The 15,177-nt window shown below is 46.8% G+C and overlaps 1 protein-coding gene across 1 annotated transcript; it reads left to right on the top strand.

Moving 5' to 3' along the window:
- The first annotated feature begins 338 nt into the window (after positions 1 to 338).
- On the top strand, positions 339 to 15,082 carry blvrb (biliverdin reductase B). Its single transcript, XM_041179287.1, has 5 exons — positions 339 to 524; positions 4,927 to 5,088; positions 6,096 to 6,185; positions 9,338 to 9,469; positions 14,820 to 15,082. The coding sequence occupies exons 1-5, from the start codon at positions 449 to 451 to the stop codon at positions 14,978 to 14,980; spliced, it is 621 nt and encodes a 206-aa protein (XP_041035221.1). The 5' UTR covers positions 339 to 448; the 3' UTR covers positions 14,981 to 15,082.
- The last annotated feature ends 95 nt before the right edge of the window (positions 15,083 to 15,177 follow it).

Here is a 15,177-nt window from a genome sequence, read left to right as displayed (position 1 = left end):
GTAATGTTCCTCGATCATATTGAAGCACCTCAGAGTGCGACACGGTCTATGTGGGAAACACGAATATAATTGTAATTTTTGTGATGGCCATTTTGAAATGTTTTTTTCAGATATTTTATGAATAAAGTATATTTTTCCATAAAGAAAGTAAATTAGTACTCTGCGTCTGTCTTTCCCAAGGGCGGGGGTGTGGGGAAGGTGTTGGGGAGGGAGGGAGGTGCCGAGATGAGAGTGAAGAGGGTAGAGAGAGAGAGAGAGAGAGGGAGGGAGGGGCCCTGGGTTCTGAGTGGTTGGGGGTTGGGGGTGGGGTTGGGGGTGTTAGACCGGCCGCTGGGCGGAGTCTCACCCGGAAGCCGAAGAGAAAGTGACAGATCGCGGAGAGGGTAAACATTCGGGTTTGTGCTCGGTTAGAGGGAGAGGGGGAGAGAGAAGCTCCAGGGGCGCAACCATGGGCAAAAAGGTGGTGATCTTCGGCTCCACCGGGATGACGGGACTCGCTACCCTGCGGCAGGCAATCGATGCAGGTGAGTAACAGCGAGACCCCCACCCAGGGAAACTGACCAGTGTGATCCGGGAAACTGACCAGATACTGACCAGTGTGATGTGGGAAACTGACCAGGCACTGACCAGTGTGACCCCCCACCCCCCCCCCCCCCCCCCAGGGAAACTAACCAGACATTGACCAGTGAGACCAGGGAACTGACCAGGCACTGTCTAGTGAGGACTGGGAAACTGACCAAACACTGACCAGTGAGACCTGGAAAACTGACCAGATACTGACCAGTGAGACCCAGAAAACTGACCAGACACTGTCTAGTGAGGGCTGGGAAACTGACCAGACACTGTCTAGTGAGGACTGGGAAACTGACCAGACACTGACCAGTGAGACCTGGGAAACTGACCAGTGACGATTAGGGGAAAATGACCAGTAAGTGCAGTCTCACTCAGTCGCAGCCTGGGAATCTATTTCAGTCTGGTAGTAAAGCAGACACTTGTCTCTATCTCATTCTCTGGCTCCTCTTTGCGAGGGGGGAATGTACAGGCACCAATCGACCAGCGAGCAAGTCAAGGGCATTTGGCTATTTCTGGCGCTGAGGGGATGATTCGTCTCTGTTTAATATTACATTGTCCAGCTACATCTATTGCTTTGACGCTGGTTGAAGTTTCATTTCCAAGTCCCAAATGTAATTTTAAGTTCATGATCGGTGGCAGAAGGGCCAATTCTGCTCTTGCTGCATGTGCTACCCTGATGTAAACACCCACCAGTATTTCATACTGTTTCTGTATGCAGTCTCAAAAGTTTAAAAAGAGAGTAGGAATTGCATTTAAATAACCTCAAGATGTCCCAAAAATGCTTTACAACAAAGGAGGGGCTTTTTGTAGTGTAGCCATTGCTGTTATGTAAAGCAGCAGCTAATTTGTGCAGAGCAAGATCCCATTAACAGCAATGAAGTGAACGACCAGATAATTGTTTTTTTCTCTGACGTAAGTTAACTGTTGGCCCAGGACACTGTGAGGTTGGGTGGGGTAGGGAGGGGAGGTGGGGTTGGGAAGGGCGGTGGGGAGGGGCAATTGAGTAGGTCGAGGGGAGCGGTGGGGGAGGGATGACTCCCCTTCTCCCTTTGAAATTACATCCACCTGAGAGGGCAGAGGGGGCTTCAGATTAACTTTTCAACTGAAAGACAGCACCTCTGACAGTGCAGCGCTCCCTCAGCACTGCACTGGGAGTGTCAGTCCTACATTATGTGCTTAAATCCTGGAGCATTGCCACTGCACCCTCTTTCCCCCCTCCCCCATTCTCCTTTTTTCTCTCTCCCATACCCTTTCCTGGAGATACCCTGGAGAGGTGGGGGTTGTAGTGGGGAGAGGGAGGGCATTGGGGCTGGGAAGGGTGGTAGAGGGGACCACTGCAGTTGAAGTCATGGGAGATGACAACTTGGCTGTTGCCACAGAGAGGCCTGAGGCTCAGTTTCTGATGGGCACTATTATATACCCGATAACCAACCAGTATGACACTCAATCCTACAGACAATTGACCATGCAGCAGAGAGAGAGAGGCAGGGAGCTAGCTACCAGCCACAAGGAGAGATTCCACAAACTAATGTTGTATTCCCTAGAATTTAGAAGGTTAAAGGGTGAATTGATTGAAATTTTCAAGGTATTAAGGGGAACAGATAGGGTAGATGGAGAGAAATGGTTTCCACTGGTTAATGATTCTAGGAGGAGGGCCAGGCCTTTCAGGAATGAAAGTAGAAAATACTTCTACACACAAAAGGTGAATCAAGTTTGGAACTCTCTTTCTGCAAAGGATAATTAATGCCAGATCAATTGTTAATTTTAAAACTGAGATTGTTAACCAAAGTTTTTCAGTGATACGGGGCAAAGGTCGGTATAGAGTCTGGTCATAGGTCAGCCATGAATGGCGGAACAGGCTTGAGGGGCTGAATGGCTTCATCATGTTCTATATTCCTTCCCACATTTCCAAAAGCACTTGATTGACTGAAAAGCACCTTTGGACATTCTGGGGATATGCAGGGTGCTATCTAAATGCAAGGCCTTTCTTTTCCACAGATGAAAAAGACATTGCTTTGTGCAAACCTTTGACAACCTTCCACCCAATTGTTAGTTCCTTTGCAGTCTCGCTTTGCTGACTCACACTCACATGCTGGAAAGGGTTTTTGCTGATGCATTCTCATAAGCATTGCTGGTCCTTAGTTGGTTCCTTGTTCTGTAGATCAAACAACATAGCACTTGGCTGCCAAGGCCAGCCTGTAACTGGCAGATAAGTAGGGGGACTACTGGCTTCACTTTCTTATCTATCTCCCCGTGACAGGGAGGGAGGTTTATCAACATCAGGTCAGACATGAGGATATTTGTTAACGATTGCAGTGTTTCAGTCCCAGTTGCAACTCCTCAGATACTGACGCAGTCAGTGCCCGAATGCAACAAGATCTGGGCAATGTTCAGGCTGAACCATTAAGCAGCAAGTAACATTCGTGCCACAAAAGAGTCAGGCTATGATAATCTCTAACAAGGGAAAGCCTGGCTGTCTCCCTTTGCATTCAATGGCATTAGCGTCACAGAATCCCCCACTATCAACATCCTGGGGTTACCATTGACCAGAAACGGAACTGGACCAGACATATAAATACTGTGTTCTGATGAAGAGTCATATAGATTCGAAACGTTAACTGTGTTCCTCTCCGCAGATGCTGTCAGACCTGTTGAGTTTTTCCAGCTTTTTTTCTTTTTGATATAAATACTGTGGCTGCAAAAGCAGGTCAGAGGCGAGTGACTCACCTTCTGACTCCCTAAAGCCTGTCCACTATCTACAAGGCTAAGAGGAGATTTGAAAGAGGTGTTCGAAATCATGAGGGGGCCGGATAGAGTGGACAGGGAGAAACTGTTCGCACTCGTAAAAGGATCGAGAACGAGAGGGCACGGATTTAAAGTGATTTGACAAAGAAGCAAATGTGATGTGAGAAAGAAACTTTTGCACAGCGAGCGTTTGGAGTCTGGAATGCACTGCCTGGAAATGTGGTGGAGGCAGGTTCAATCGAATCATTCAAGAGGGAATTAGATGATTATTTGAATAGAAACAATGTGCAGAGTTACAGGGAAAAGGCAGGAGATTGGCACTAAGTCATAATGCTCATTTGGAGAGCCAGTGCAGATACAATGGGCCGAATGGCCTCCTTCTCACCGTAACAATTCTGTGGTTCTATAATGGAATACTCTCCGCTTGCCTGGATGGGTACAGTTCTAACAACACAAAGAAGCTTGACACCATCCAGTGTAAAGCAGCCCACTTGATTGGCACCCATCCACCACCTTCAACATCCATTCCCTCTATCACTGGCACACAGTAGCAGCAGCAGTGTGTACCATCTATAAATACACTGCAGGAATTCACCAAGGCTCCTTTGACAGCACCTTCCAAACCCACTGCCACTACCATCTAGAAGAACAAGGGCAGTGGAAGCATGGGAACACTACCACCTGCAAGTTCCCCTCCAAGGCACTCGCCATCCTGACTTGGAAATATATTACCGTTCCTTCACTGTCACTGGTCAAAATCCTGGGACTCCCTCCCTAACAGAACTTTGGGTGTACCTACACCACATGGACTGCAATGTTTCAAGAAAGTAGCTCACCACCACCTTCTCAAGGGCAATTAGTAATGGGCATTAGATGCAGCCCTTGCCAGTGATGCTCAAATCCCATGAAAAATTTTTAAAGATGGATCACATCAGTATGGGAGGAATTCCTCCTACTTCTATCATCGAGTAAATCAAACCGCCTCCAGAAAACTTACCTTCCCTCAATCTGAGCTTTTTGTTAAACACTGCGGTTATAGTCAAGAAAGCCAGTTGGCGAAGGATAAAATTTTTACTCAGTATGTTTATTTACAGAGTAGGACATTACAAGCATACGCCTCCTACCTCAACCACACCTCAGTTAGAGTCAGTGTCTCTTTGCATCCACTCAAGTGAAACCTGAATTAGTGCCCTCCACCTGCATATAATTAAATGCAATTGATAAACAATCTACAACTTCTGAATGACCAAAGACACTATCAAATGGTTTCAGGCTAATAGGCATTTTCTCTGTACAGATTCCTAACACTTTGTACCTTTGGGAGAGGCTGGGAGAAAACATGGAACAGAATAAAACTAAAGGGTTGGAGCAAAGTTACACGGAACAGATTCCTAAACCCCCATTAGTTGCAGTCGATAACATATGTAGCCCAGAGGTTAAATTTTAGAGTAACAGAATCCCTCAGCATAATCTGCTATACCTGCTACGAAGTGTCAAGAGAGGAGAACATCCCAGACTTGGAGAGATTATTTGGGGTGGGGTTATCCTTAGTCACTGTGGTTCTCACGTCAGAATCCTTGCCCCATACACATGCCCATTTTCTTATAGGTCACAAGGTCACCGTTCTGGTCCGTGACCCAGCCAGACTGCCAGCTGAACGTGAAGGGGTAAAGGTCATCGTCGGTGACGTCCTCAATAAGGAAGACGTCCAGAAGGCAGTCAAAGGACAGGATGGAGTCATCATTATCCTGGGAACCGGGAAGGACCTGAGTAAGTCTCTTTGCCAGGCTGTGGGGTAGCTATGTGGAACTCACTGCCATGTGGCGTGTTTGGGGCGAACAGTATAGATGAGTTTTAAGGGGAAGTTAGATCAGCAGATGAGGGAGGAAGGAATTGAAGAATATGCCGATGAGGTGAGATGACTTAAAATGGGAAGCAGCTGATCCGGAGCATTAACCTGTTCGGTCAAATGACCTGTTTCTATGGTGTAAATTCATTGTCCACATGAGTCACCCAGGTTCCTGAGGCGCTAATTGGCTTGTTGGATGGATCTATCCATCTATTGATATATGAAAAAAATATTTGGTCAGCACATAGCTTTCTCTATTATAAATTCCTATGTCAACATTACTACAAGAACCTTCCTGTGTCGGCCGGTGGAGGTGCTAACATTGACAGGATTACAAAGGTAGTTTCCCTTTCCTGACCATGTGCTGATTATTGGCTCGCTCATGGAGCTACTGAATTTTTGTTTCCCGTGTTTTGGCGAGGGGCCCACTATCACTCATTGAGGGCTGGGTGACTGACTGGCTGTAACCCAATAAGGCCCCACCCTGTCAAGGCTTTAGGCCTCTAGTTGAGTCCTTTGGATGGGCACAGAGTGATGGCGTCGTTGACTTCACACCCAGTTTGGGTGTAAACCCAGTCAAAGTCAGATCACCCTGTGGTGAGTGTTGCCATGGCACACCGGCCCTTTGGTTCCTTTTCCTGATTTTTTTTCTTTGGTGACTTTTGCTGGATGTTTCAAAATGCAACTTAGGGGGGTTTGGTGTGATTTGCTGGGGGCGGCACTCACACACCTTGAGTTACTGACTTCGCTTCCTCATCCCCTGTATAGTTGGGCCTCGAGCCTAAAACTCAAGTGCTCTCTATACACTCCTTGTGGGGAGTCTCAGCACCTCTGAGCTTCTGGGAGTGTAAAGCCTATAAGTGGCCCTTGGGCTTGGAGTAAAAACTCACTGTTTGATGTCTCTGTTGTATGTTTCTGCCTCCCACAGGCCCCACTACTATGATGTCCGAGGGAACCAAGAACATTATCGAAGCAATGAAGACCCATCATGTGAGCAAGGTGGTGGCCTGTATGTCAAGTAAGTTTAAGGCTGGCATCCAAAAGAAGGTCAAAAAGGACTTGCACTTATATAGCACCCTGCACAACTTCAGGACATCCCAAAGCACTTTAAGGCCCCAATTTTGAAGTGTAGCCACTGTTATGAAATGTGGCAGCCAGATTGTGCACAGCAGTATCCCACAAAGTGATGTAATAATAACCAGATGATGGCTGAGGAACAAACATTGCCCAGGTCACTGAGGAAAACTCTGGAGCTCCTCTTCCAATACGGGATCTTTCCTGCCCACCCGAGAGGGCAGGTTTAACCTCTCACCCAAAAGACGGTGGCTGTGACAGTGCAGCGCTCCCTCACTGTCTCTCTGGGACTGTCAGGCCCTGTGCTCAAGTCTCTTCAGTGAACCCACAACCCTCCAATTCAGAGGTGAGAATGCTACAAACTGAGCCACAGCTGACCCTTTGTTCACTTGTTTCGCCTTCTATAAGTGGTTAACACTTTGCCAATTGATGGTTTAACACAATATCGAAATGTCTAAGTTGGGAGTTTTCTGTTCCTCACAGTCCCTATGGCTAACTGCTCAGACTATTGCACCGAGTTTTTTTAAAATTCATTCACGGGGTGTGAGCTTCGCTGGCTGGGCCAGCATTTATTGCCCATCCCTAACTGCCCCTTGAGAAGGTGGTGGTGAGCTTCTTTCTTGAGCCGCTGCAGCCCATGTGGTGTAGATACACCCACAGTGCTGTTAGGAAGGGAGTTCCAGGATTTTGACCCAGCGACAGTGAAGGAGCAGTGATATATTTCCAAGTCAGGATGGTGAGCGGCTTGGAGGGGAACTTCCAGATGGTGGTGTTCCCATCTATCTGCTGCCCTTGCCTTTCTAGATGGTAGTGGTCATGTGTTTGGATGGTGCTTCCTAAGGAGCCTTGGTGAGTTCCTGCAGTGCATCTTATAGATGGTACACACTGCTGCTACTGTGTGTCAGAGGTGGAGGGAGTGAATGTTTGCGGATGTGGTGCCAATCAAGCGGGCTGCTTTGTCCTGGACTGTGTCGAGCTTCTTGAGTGTTGTGGGAGCTGCATTCACCCAGGCAAGTGGAGAGTATTCCATCACACTCCTGACTTGTGCCTTGTAGATAGTGGACAGGCTTTGGGGAGTCAGGAGGTGAGTTACTTGTCACAGGATTCCCAGCCCCTGACCTGCTTTTGTAGCCACAGTATTTATATGGCTGGTCCAGTTCAGTTTCTCTTCAATGGTAACTCCCAAGATGTTGATAGTGGGGGATTCAGTGATGGTAATGCCATTGAACATGATACTTAACATAGAATTTAATAGTCTTAATAAGGGAGCAAAGAGGGTCAGAAAACTCTGCACCTCAGTAAAATATTCAGACAGCCACTGAGAGAAGAATTACTCAATCTAATTGCAGCATGGACAATTCAACACTGGATCAGACAACTGTACTCAGTTTTGAAAGCTATGGTGATGGAACGAGTTGGTTCCAGACAGGCAAAGCATTATTTTAGGCTTAAGAGATAGTCTTCATTTTGAATTTATTGTATAATGAATGACTGAAGGCCTTTGGGATACAGTCACTGAGATGCTGACTCCCACTGGGGTACAGTTCAGGGTTGCTCACTCCTATTGGAGTACAGTTCCAGGGTTGTTCCCTCCCAGTGGGATACAGTTCCAGGGTTGCTCACTCCCAGTGGGGTACAGTTCCAGGGTTGTTCACTCCCAGTGGGATACAGTTCCAGGGTTGTTCACTCCCAGTGGGATACAGTTCCAGGGTTGCTCACTTCTGTTGGGATACAGTACCAGGGTTGCTCACGCCTGTTGGGATACAGTTCCAGGGTTGCTCACACCTGTTGGGGGGGTACAGTTCCAGGGTTGTTCACTCCCAGTGGGATACAGTTCCAGGGTTGCTCACACCTGTTGGGGGGGGGTACAGTTCCAGGGTTTTTCACTCCCAGTGGGATACAGTTCCAGGGTTGCTCACTCCCAGTGGGATACAGTTCCAGGGTTGCTCACTTCTGTTGGGGTACAGTTCCAGGGTTGCTCACTCCTGTTGGGGTACAGTTCCAGGGTTGCTCACTCCTGTTGGGGTACAGTTCCAGGGTTGCTCACTCCTGTTGGGGTACAGTTCCAGGGTTGCTCACTCCTGTTGGGGTACAGTTCCAGGGTTGCTCACTCCCAGTGGGATACAGTTCCAGGGTTGCTCACTCCCAGTGGGATACAGTTCCAGGGTTGCTCACTTCTGTTGGGGTACAGTTCCAGGGTTGCTCACTCCTGTTGGGGTACAGTTCCAGGGTTGCTCACTCCTGTTGGGGTACAGTTCCAGGGTTGCTCACTCCCAGTGGGATACAGTTCCAGGGTTGCTCACTCCCAGTGGGATACAGTTCCAGGGTTGCTCACTCCTGTTGGGGTACAGTTCCAGGGTTGCTCACTCCTAGTGGGATACAGTTCCAGGGTTGCTCACTCGCAGTGGGATACAGTTCCAGGGTTGCTCACTCCCAGTGGGATACAGTTCCAGGGTTGCTCACTCCCAGTGGGATACAGTTCCAGGGTTGCTCACTCCTGTTGGGGTACAGTTCCAGGGTTGCTCACTCCTAGTGGGATACAGTTCCAGGGTTGCTCACTCCTTTTGGGGTACAGTTCCAGGGTTGCTCACTCCTGTTGGGGTACAGTTCCAGGGTTGCTCACTCCTGTTGGGGTACAGTTCCAGGGTTGCTCTCTCCTAGTGGGATACAGTTCCAGGGTTGCTCATTCCCAGTGGGATACAGTTCCAGGGTTGCTCACTCGTAGTGGGATACAGTTCCAGGGTTGCTCATTCCCAGTGGGATACAGTTTCAGGGTTGCTCATTCCCAGTGGGATACAGTTCCAGGGTTTCTCATACCTGTTGGGGTACAGTTCCAGGGTTGCTCACGCCTGTTGGGGTACAGTTCCAGAGATAACCAATGGCCCAGCTTAGATCAACTGACTCAGCACAGCACCAGTTAAAAAGGCTGAGACCTTATGGCAAGGCGGGGGCCATGTATCACACACTACCACACAGGGCAGAGCCTTTATCTAGAGAACCTAGCAAGGGGTGGTGCCAATCCTTTATCGTGTATTAGAGCACAGTGAGGGCAGGGGAGAGATGCAGCCAGTTGATGTGACACTTCCATTTCTACAGCGTTCCTTCTATGGGATGAAGCCAAGATCCCACCACGACTGTTGGACTTGACGAAGGACCACCAGAGGATGTATGAAGTACTGAAGAAGTCTGGGCTGGACTATGTGGCTGTATTTCCACCTCATATTGCTGGTTAGATCTTCTTTACTATGTTAGGCTAAAATTACTGCAGATCACAGTGCAGTGGCGTTCAAGCTAAATGAATCATAATGATGTTGATGATGGAAAGTTCCCATAGTGCAGATACAGAAAAATTATTCCCACTGGTGAATGGGAATACACCAGATAATAAACCCAAAATCATTGGCAAAAGATCTGGGGCAGGAAATAGGGAGAAATATTTTCACTCGGAGAGTTATCAGGATCTGAAACGCTTTACATGAAAAAGTAATTTTAAAAGGGATTTGGACAAGTACTTAAAGGTGAGGAACTTACAGGGTCATGAACATAAAGTGGGGAGAGCTGGGACTAAGCACAACTGCTCTTCCAAAGAGCTAGCAGAAGTTCAACAAGCCAAATGACCTCCTTCTGTGCTGTATATTTTTATGACAACACTGATGTTGAGCGTATTAACTAATTCCTTTTTACTCACTGGGGCCCACTGGTGGCTGAGATTCTGTTCTGCAGTTTGTTGTACAATCCAATTTCAGCCACCAGGCGGCACCAGTAGCTGTGGTTAAACCCAATACGGTACAGCAGATTAAACTCTGCTATAGCCCTCTAGTGGCAGCTGAAGGTATTTGGACCAGCGTTACACCTTTTTCGAGTGTGTTATTCGAGAGCTAGTTTAAATGCTACTTTTTCTTTTAAATAAACATTCTCGAATTGGGCTGAAGTTTGTACTCATCTTTACACTTACAAAGAAAGCATTTTGCACTTAAAACCACCTTCCACAACCTCAGGATGTCCCAAACCATTTCACAGCCAATTAAATACTTCTGTGCGATGTGATCACAGTTGTTACATGGGGCGACTCAGCAGCCTCTGTGTTTCTTGCTGGAACCTGCCAGCAGCATTGAGATGATGAATTTATTGATGCTGATTGAGGGATAAATATTGGCCAGGACACCAGGAAAACTTCCCTGCTGTTCTTTGAATGGTACCAATGGGATCTTTTACATCCACCTGAGAGAGCATATGGGGCCTTGGTTTAATGTCTGATTCAAAAGACAACACCTCATCCTGTTCTTTGTGCTCAAGTCTCTAGAGTGGGACTTGAACACATTGTCTTATGACTCAAAGATAAGGGCACTACCACTGAGCCAAGCTTATGTTTTGGACCCTACGACCCAGCAGACAGTCTGCATTGTATTTACAAAGTATTAACAGTTCAGAAACAGGCCATTCAGCCCAACTAACTCATGCTGGTGCTTATGTTCCTTACGAGCCTTCTCCCACCCCTCTTCATCTAGCCTGTCAATAATATCTCTCTATTCCTTTCTCCCTCATGTGTTTGTCTGGCTTCCCTTTAAATACATCAATGTTATTCACCTAAACTACTCCATGTGGTACAAAAACAAAAATACCTGGAAAAACTCAGCAGGTCTGACAGCATCTGTGGAGAGGGATACAGATAACGTTTCGAGTCCGAATGACCCTTCAACAGAACATCAAGAGTCATTCGGACTGGAAACGTTAACTGAGTTCCTCTCCACAGATGCTGTCAGACCTGCTGAGTTTTACCAGGTATTTTTGTTTTGGTTCTAGATTTCCAGCATTCGCAGTATTTTGCTTTTACTCCATGTGGTAGCAAGTTTTACACTCAGCACTGAGTAAAGAAATTCCCCCTGAATTATCTTATGAGCAGAATTTTGCCCTTAGCGGGGGTGCTCGGGAAGACGATCGCTGCCCGCAATCAGCACCTCACTGCAATTTCACCCCCACCCAGCAGAAAACGCAAGCAACACCGCTGCCTGTGTGGGTGGGGGAGGGAATGCAAGTTGGCCGAGCGTCAACATCGCACATGCACACGAGTGAGCGCTGCATAATCTCCCTGGGGCACGGAGCTGCCTCAGGGAGATGAAGAGGTTTTTTTTTTAATTTTTTAAATAAAAATGTAATAAAACATGTAAATGTAATAAATCTTGTGAGTCTGCCACATGACATGTTCTAAATGAAAAATCCAAGTTTTTATTTTATTTTTATCTGCTGTTGGAAACCTCATCCTGCCGGTGGATGAGGTTTCCAAAAAGATGCAAAGGCCGCTTGGCCTTTTCGCCTGAGAACTTTACGTTAATTGATTATTTAATGGCCTTAACAAGCCTTTTAATTGCCAGCTCCAGCTTCATTTCACGCTCAAGCGGGTCGGGTATGCATCCGCCCACTGAGCCAAGTTTCTGCCCTATGTTTACGGCACAAGTGGTAACATCTTCTCCCACATTTATACCCTGTCAAACCTTTTCATAATTGTAAAGACCTCAGTTGGGTCACCCATCAGTTTTCCCTTCTCTAGAGGTAAATACTGCAGCTTGGATAGGTATAACCCATCAGTCCCTGTATCTGCACTCAGGTCAGGCCAGTGCCTGACCCATTCTGCCCCCTACATAGGAACAGGAGGAGGCCATTCAGCCCCTCAAGCCTACCCACCTTTCAATAAAATCATCTGCGTCTTAATTCCATCTACTCACCTTGGTTCTATGTAACCTTCAATATCTTTGCCTAACAAAAATCTTTCAATGTCAGGTATGAACTTTTCAGTTGACCCCAAGCCTCATCAGCTTTTTGGGGCTGAGAGAGTTCCAGATTTCCACTACCCCTTGTGCAAATAAAGTGCTTTCTGACATCACCCCTCAGCAGCCTGGTTCTAATTTTAAGGTTATATCGTTGCTGGGGGGATGGGGATGGGGGCGGGAAAGGAGGTGGGGAGCTATCCTCAGTTATCTCCCCACAGTGACCATTCTAGAAGTGTGAGCCTATAGTGTCACCAGGTTGTTCCGCAATGGAAGGCATCACAGCTGATGTCCATTCATGATGTCCATCAACAACAACAACAACTTGCATTTATATAGCACCTTTAATGTCGTAAAACATCCCAAGGTGCTTTGCAGGAGTGTTATCAAACAACCTTTGGCACCGAGCTACATGAGGAGATAAGGCACATAAGGAGGTAACCATACAGGACAGGTAATCAAAAGCTTGGTCAAAGATTCATGGTTTTAAGGCACATTTTAAAAGAAGAGATTGAGGTGGAGAGCTACAGAGGGTTAGGGAAGGAGAGTCACAGAGGATTAGGGAAGGAGAGCCACAGAGGGTTAGGGAAGGAGAGCTACAGAGGGTTAGGGAAGGAGAGTCACAGAGGGTTAGGGAAGGAGAGCCACAGAGGGTTAGGGAAGGAGAGCTACAGAGGGTTAGCGAAGGAGAGCCACAGAGGGTTAGGGAAGGAGAGCTACAGAGGGTTAGGGAAGGAGAGCCACAGAGGGTTAGGGAAGGAGAGCCACAGAGGGTTAGGGAAGGAGAGTCACAGAGGGTTAGAGAAGGAGAGTCACAGAGTGTTAGGGAAGGAGAATCACAGAGGGTTAGGGAAGGAGAGTCACAGAGGGTTAGGAAAGGAGAGCTACAGAGGGTTAGGGAAGGAGAGCCACAGTGGGTTAGGGAAGGAGAGCTACAGAGGTTTAGGGAAGGAGAGCCACAGTGGGTTAGGGAAGGAGAGCTACAGAGGGTTAGGGAAGGAGAGTCACAGTGGGTTAGGGAAGGAGAGTCACAGAGGGTTAGGGAAGGAGAGCTACAGAGGGTTAGGGAAGGAGAGCCACAGAGGGTTAGGGAAGGAGAGTCACAGAGGGTTAGGGAAGGAGAGTCACAGAGGGTTAGGGAAGGAGAGTCACAGAGGGTTAGGGAAGGAGAGTCACAGAGGGTTAGGGAAGGAGAGTCACAGAGGATTAGGGAAGGAGAGCCACAGAGGGTTAGGGAAGGATGTCGGTTTTATTGTGTTTATCTTTTTGAACTATCACAAGGAAAGCCTTTTTTTTAAACAAATGCCCAGGAAAATTATCTCAAAGAAATTCTAATTGGGACAGAGTGAAGGCTACACATCGGACCGGAAATTCTTCCTCTTCATATTGTCTCCATCCTGATATTCCAGTGTCTCCTCTCTATCCTAACTCTTGTTTGCATCCAATCCCAGTATTTCTGTTTTAATCCTCCATATCCTGGTGTTCTTTTGTATCCTCCCTATCCCGATATTCCCATGTGTCCTCCCTATCCCAATATCCCTGTTTTTTATAAAAACAAAAAAACTGCGGATGCTGGAAATCCAAAACAAAAACAGAATTACCTGGAAAAACTCAGCAGGTCTGGCAGCATCGGCGGAGAAGAAAAGAGTTGACGTTTCGAGTCCTCATGACCCTTCGACAGAACTTGAGTTCGAGTCCAGGAAAGAGCTGAAATATAAGCTGGTTTAAGGTGTGTGTGTGGGGGGCGGAGAGATAGAGAGACAGAGAGGTGGAGGGGGTTGGTGTGGTTGTAGGGACAAACAAGCAGTGATAGAAGCAGATCATCAAAAGATGTCAACGACAATAGTACAATAGAACACATAGGTGTTAAAGTTAAAGTTGGTGATATTATCTAAACGAATGTGCTAATTAAGAATGGATGGTAGGGCACTCAAGGTATAGCTCTAGTGGGTTTTTTTTTTTAATTTATTTTTTTTTTTATATAATGGAAATAGGTGGGAAAAGGAAAATCTTTATAATTTATTGGGAAAAAAAAAGAAGGGGGAAACAGAAAGGGGGTGGGGATGGGGGAGGGAGCTCACGACCTAAAGTTGTTGAATTCAATATTCAGTCCGGACTGAATATTGAATTCAACAACTTTAGGTTGTGAGCTCCCTCCCCCATCCCCACCCCCTTTCTGTTTCCCCCTTCTTTTTTTTTCCCAATAAATTATAAAGATTTTCCTTTTCCCACCTATTTCCATTATATAAAAAAAAATAAATTAAAAAAAAACCCACTAGAGCTATACCTTGAGTGCCCTACCATCCATTCTTAATTAGCACATTCGTTTAGATAATATCACCAACTTTAACTTTAACACCTATGTGTTCTATTGTACTATTGTCGTTGACATCTTTTGATGATCTGCTTCTATCACTGCTTGTTTGTCCCTACAACCACACCAACCCCCTCCACCTCTCTGTCTCTCTATCTCTCCGCCCCCCACACACACACCTTAAACCAGCTTATATTTCAGCTCTTTCCTGGACTCGAACTCAAGTTCTGTCGAAGGGTCATGAGGACTCGAAACGTCAACTCTTTTCTTCTCCGCCGATGCTGCCAGACCTGCTGAGTTTTTCCAGGTAATTCTGTTTTTGTCCCTGTTTTTTATCCTCCCTATCAGTATTCCTTTTCACTCCTATCCCGATATTCCTGTTTATATCCTCCTTTTCACCGTGTTCTGGTTTGAACCTTCGCTATCTCAGTATTCCTGTTTGTGTCCTCCTTAATCCTGATCATCCATTTAACAGTGCTTTCTTTTTGCCCTCCCACAGATGAACATCCTCTGACCGGAACTTACACCATATCAGTTAATGAAAAGGGAGGCCGGGTGATCTCGAAACACGACCTGGGACATTTCTTCCTCAAGTGCCTGACGACTTCGGAATATGATGGGAAGTTTGTCTGTGTGTCCAGGGACTACACGCATTCGTGACACCAAGAAGAGTTTACACTGAGTAGGGAATGGGCGGTGCTGTCCCACATTAACAACCCTCTCTAATTATCAGGAGCCAGGGTAATAAATGTATGATGTAAATCTGCAGCTCTCATTGAACGTTCCTGCAGCCCCAAGTGGTCAAGTGGCCCAGTGTTTAAATCGTTCGCCAAGAGTGTTTCTAAACAGGACAGACC

Source organism: Carcharodon carcharias, chromosome 34 (assembly GCF_017639515.1).
Source record: "Carcharodon carcharias isolate sCarCar2 chromosome 34, sCarCar2.pri, whole genome shotgun sequence".
NCBI lineage: Eukaryota > Metazoa > Chordata > Chondrichthyes > Lamniformes > Lamnidae > Carcharodon > Carcharodon carcharias.
The sequence above is the reverse complement of the archived record's forward strand: the minus strand, read 5'-3'. Positions and strand labels throughout refer to the sequence as shown.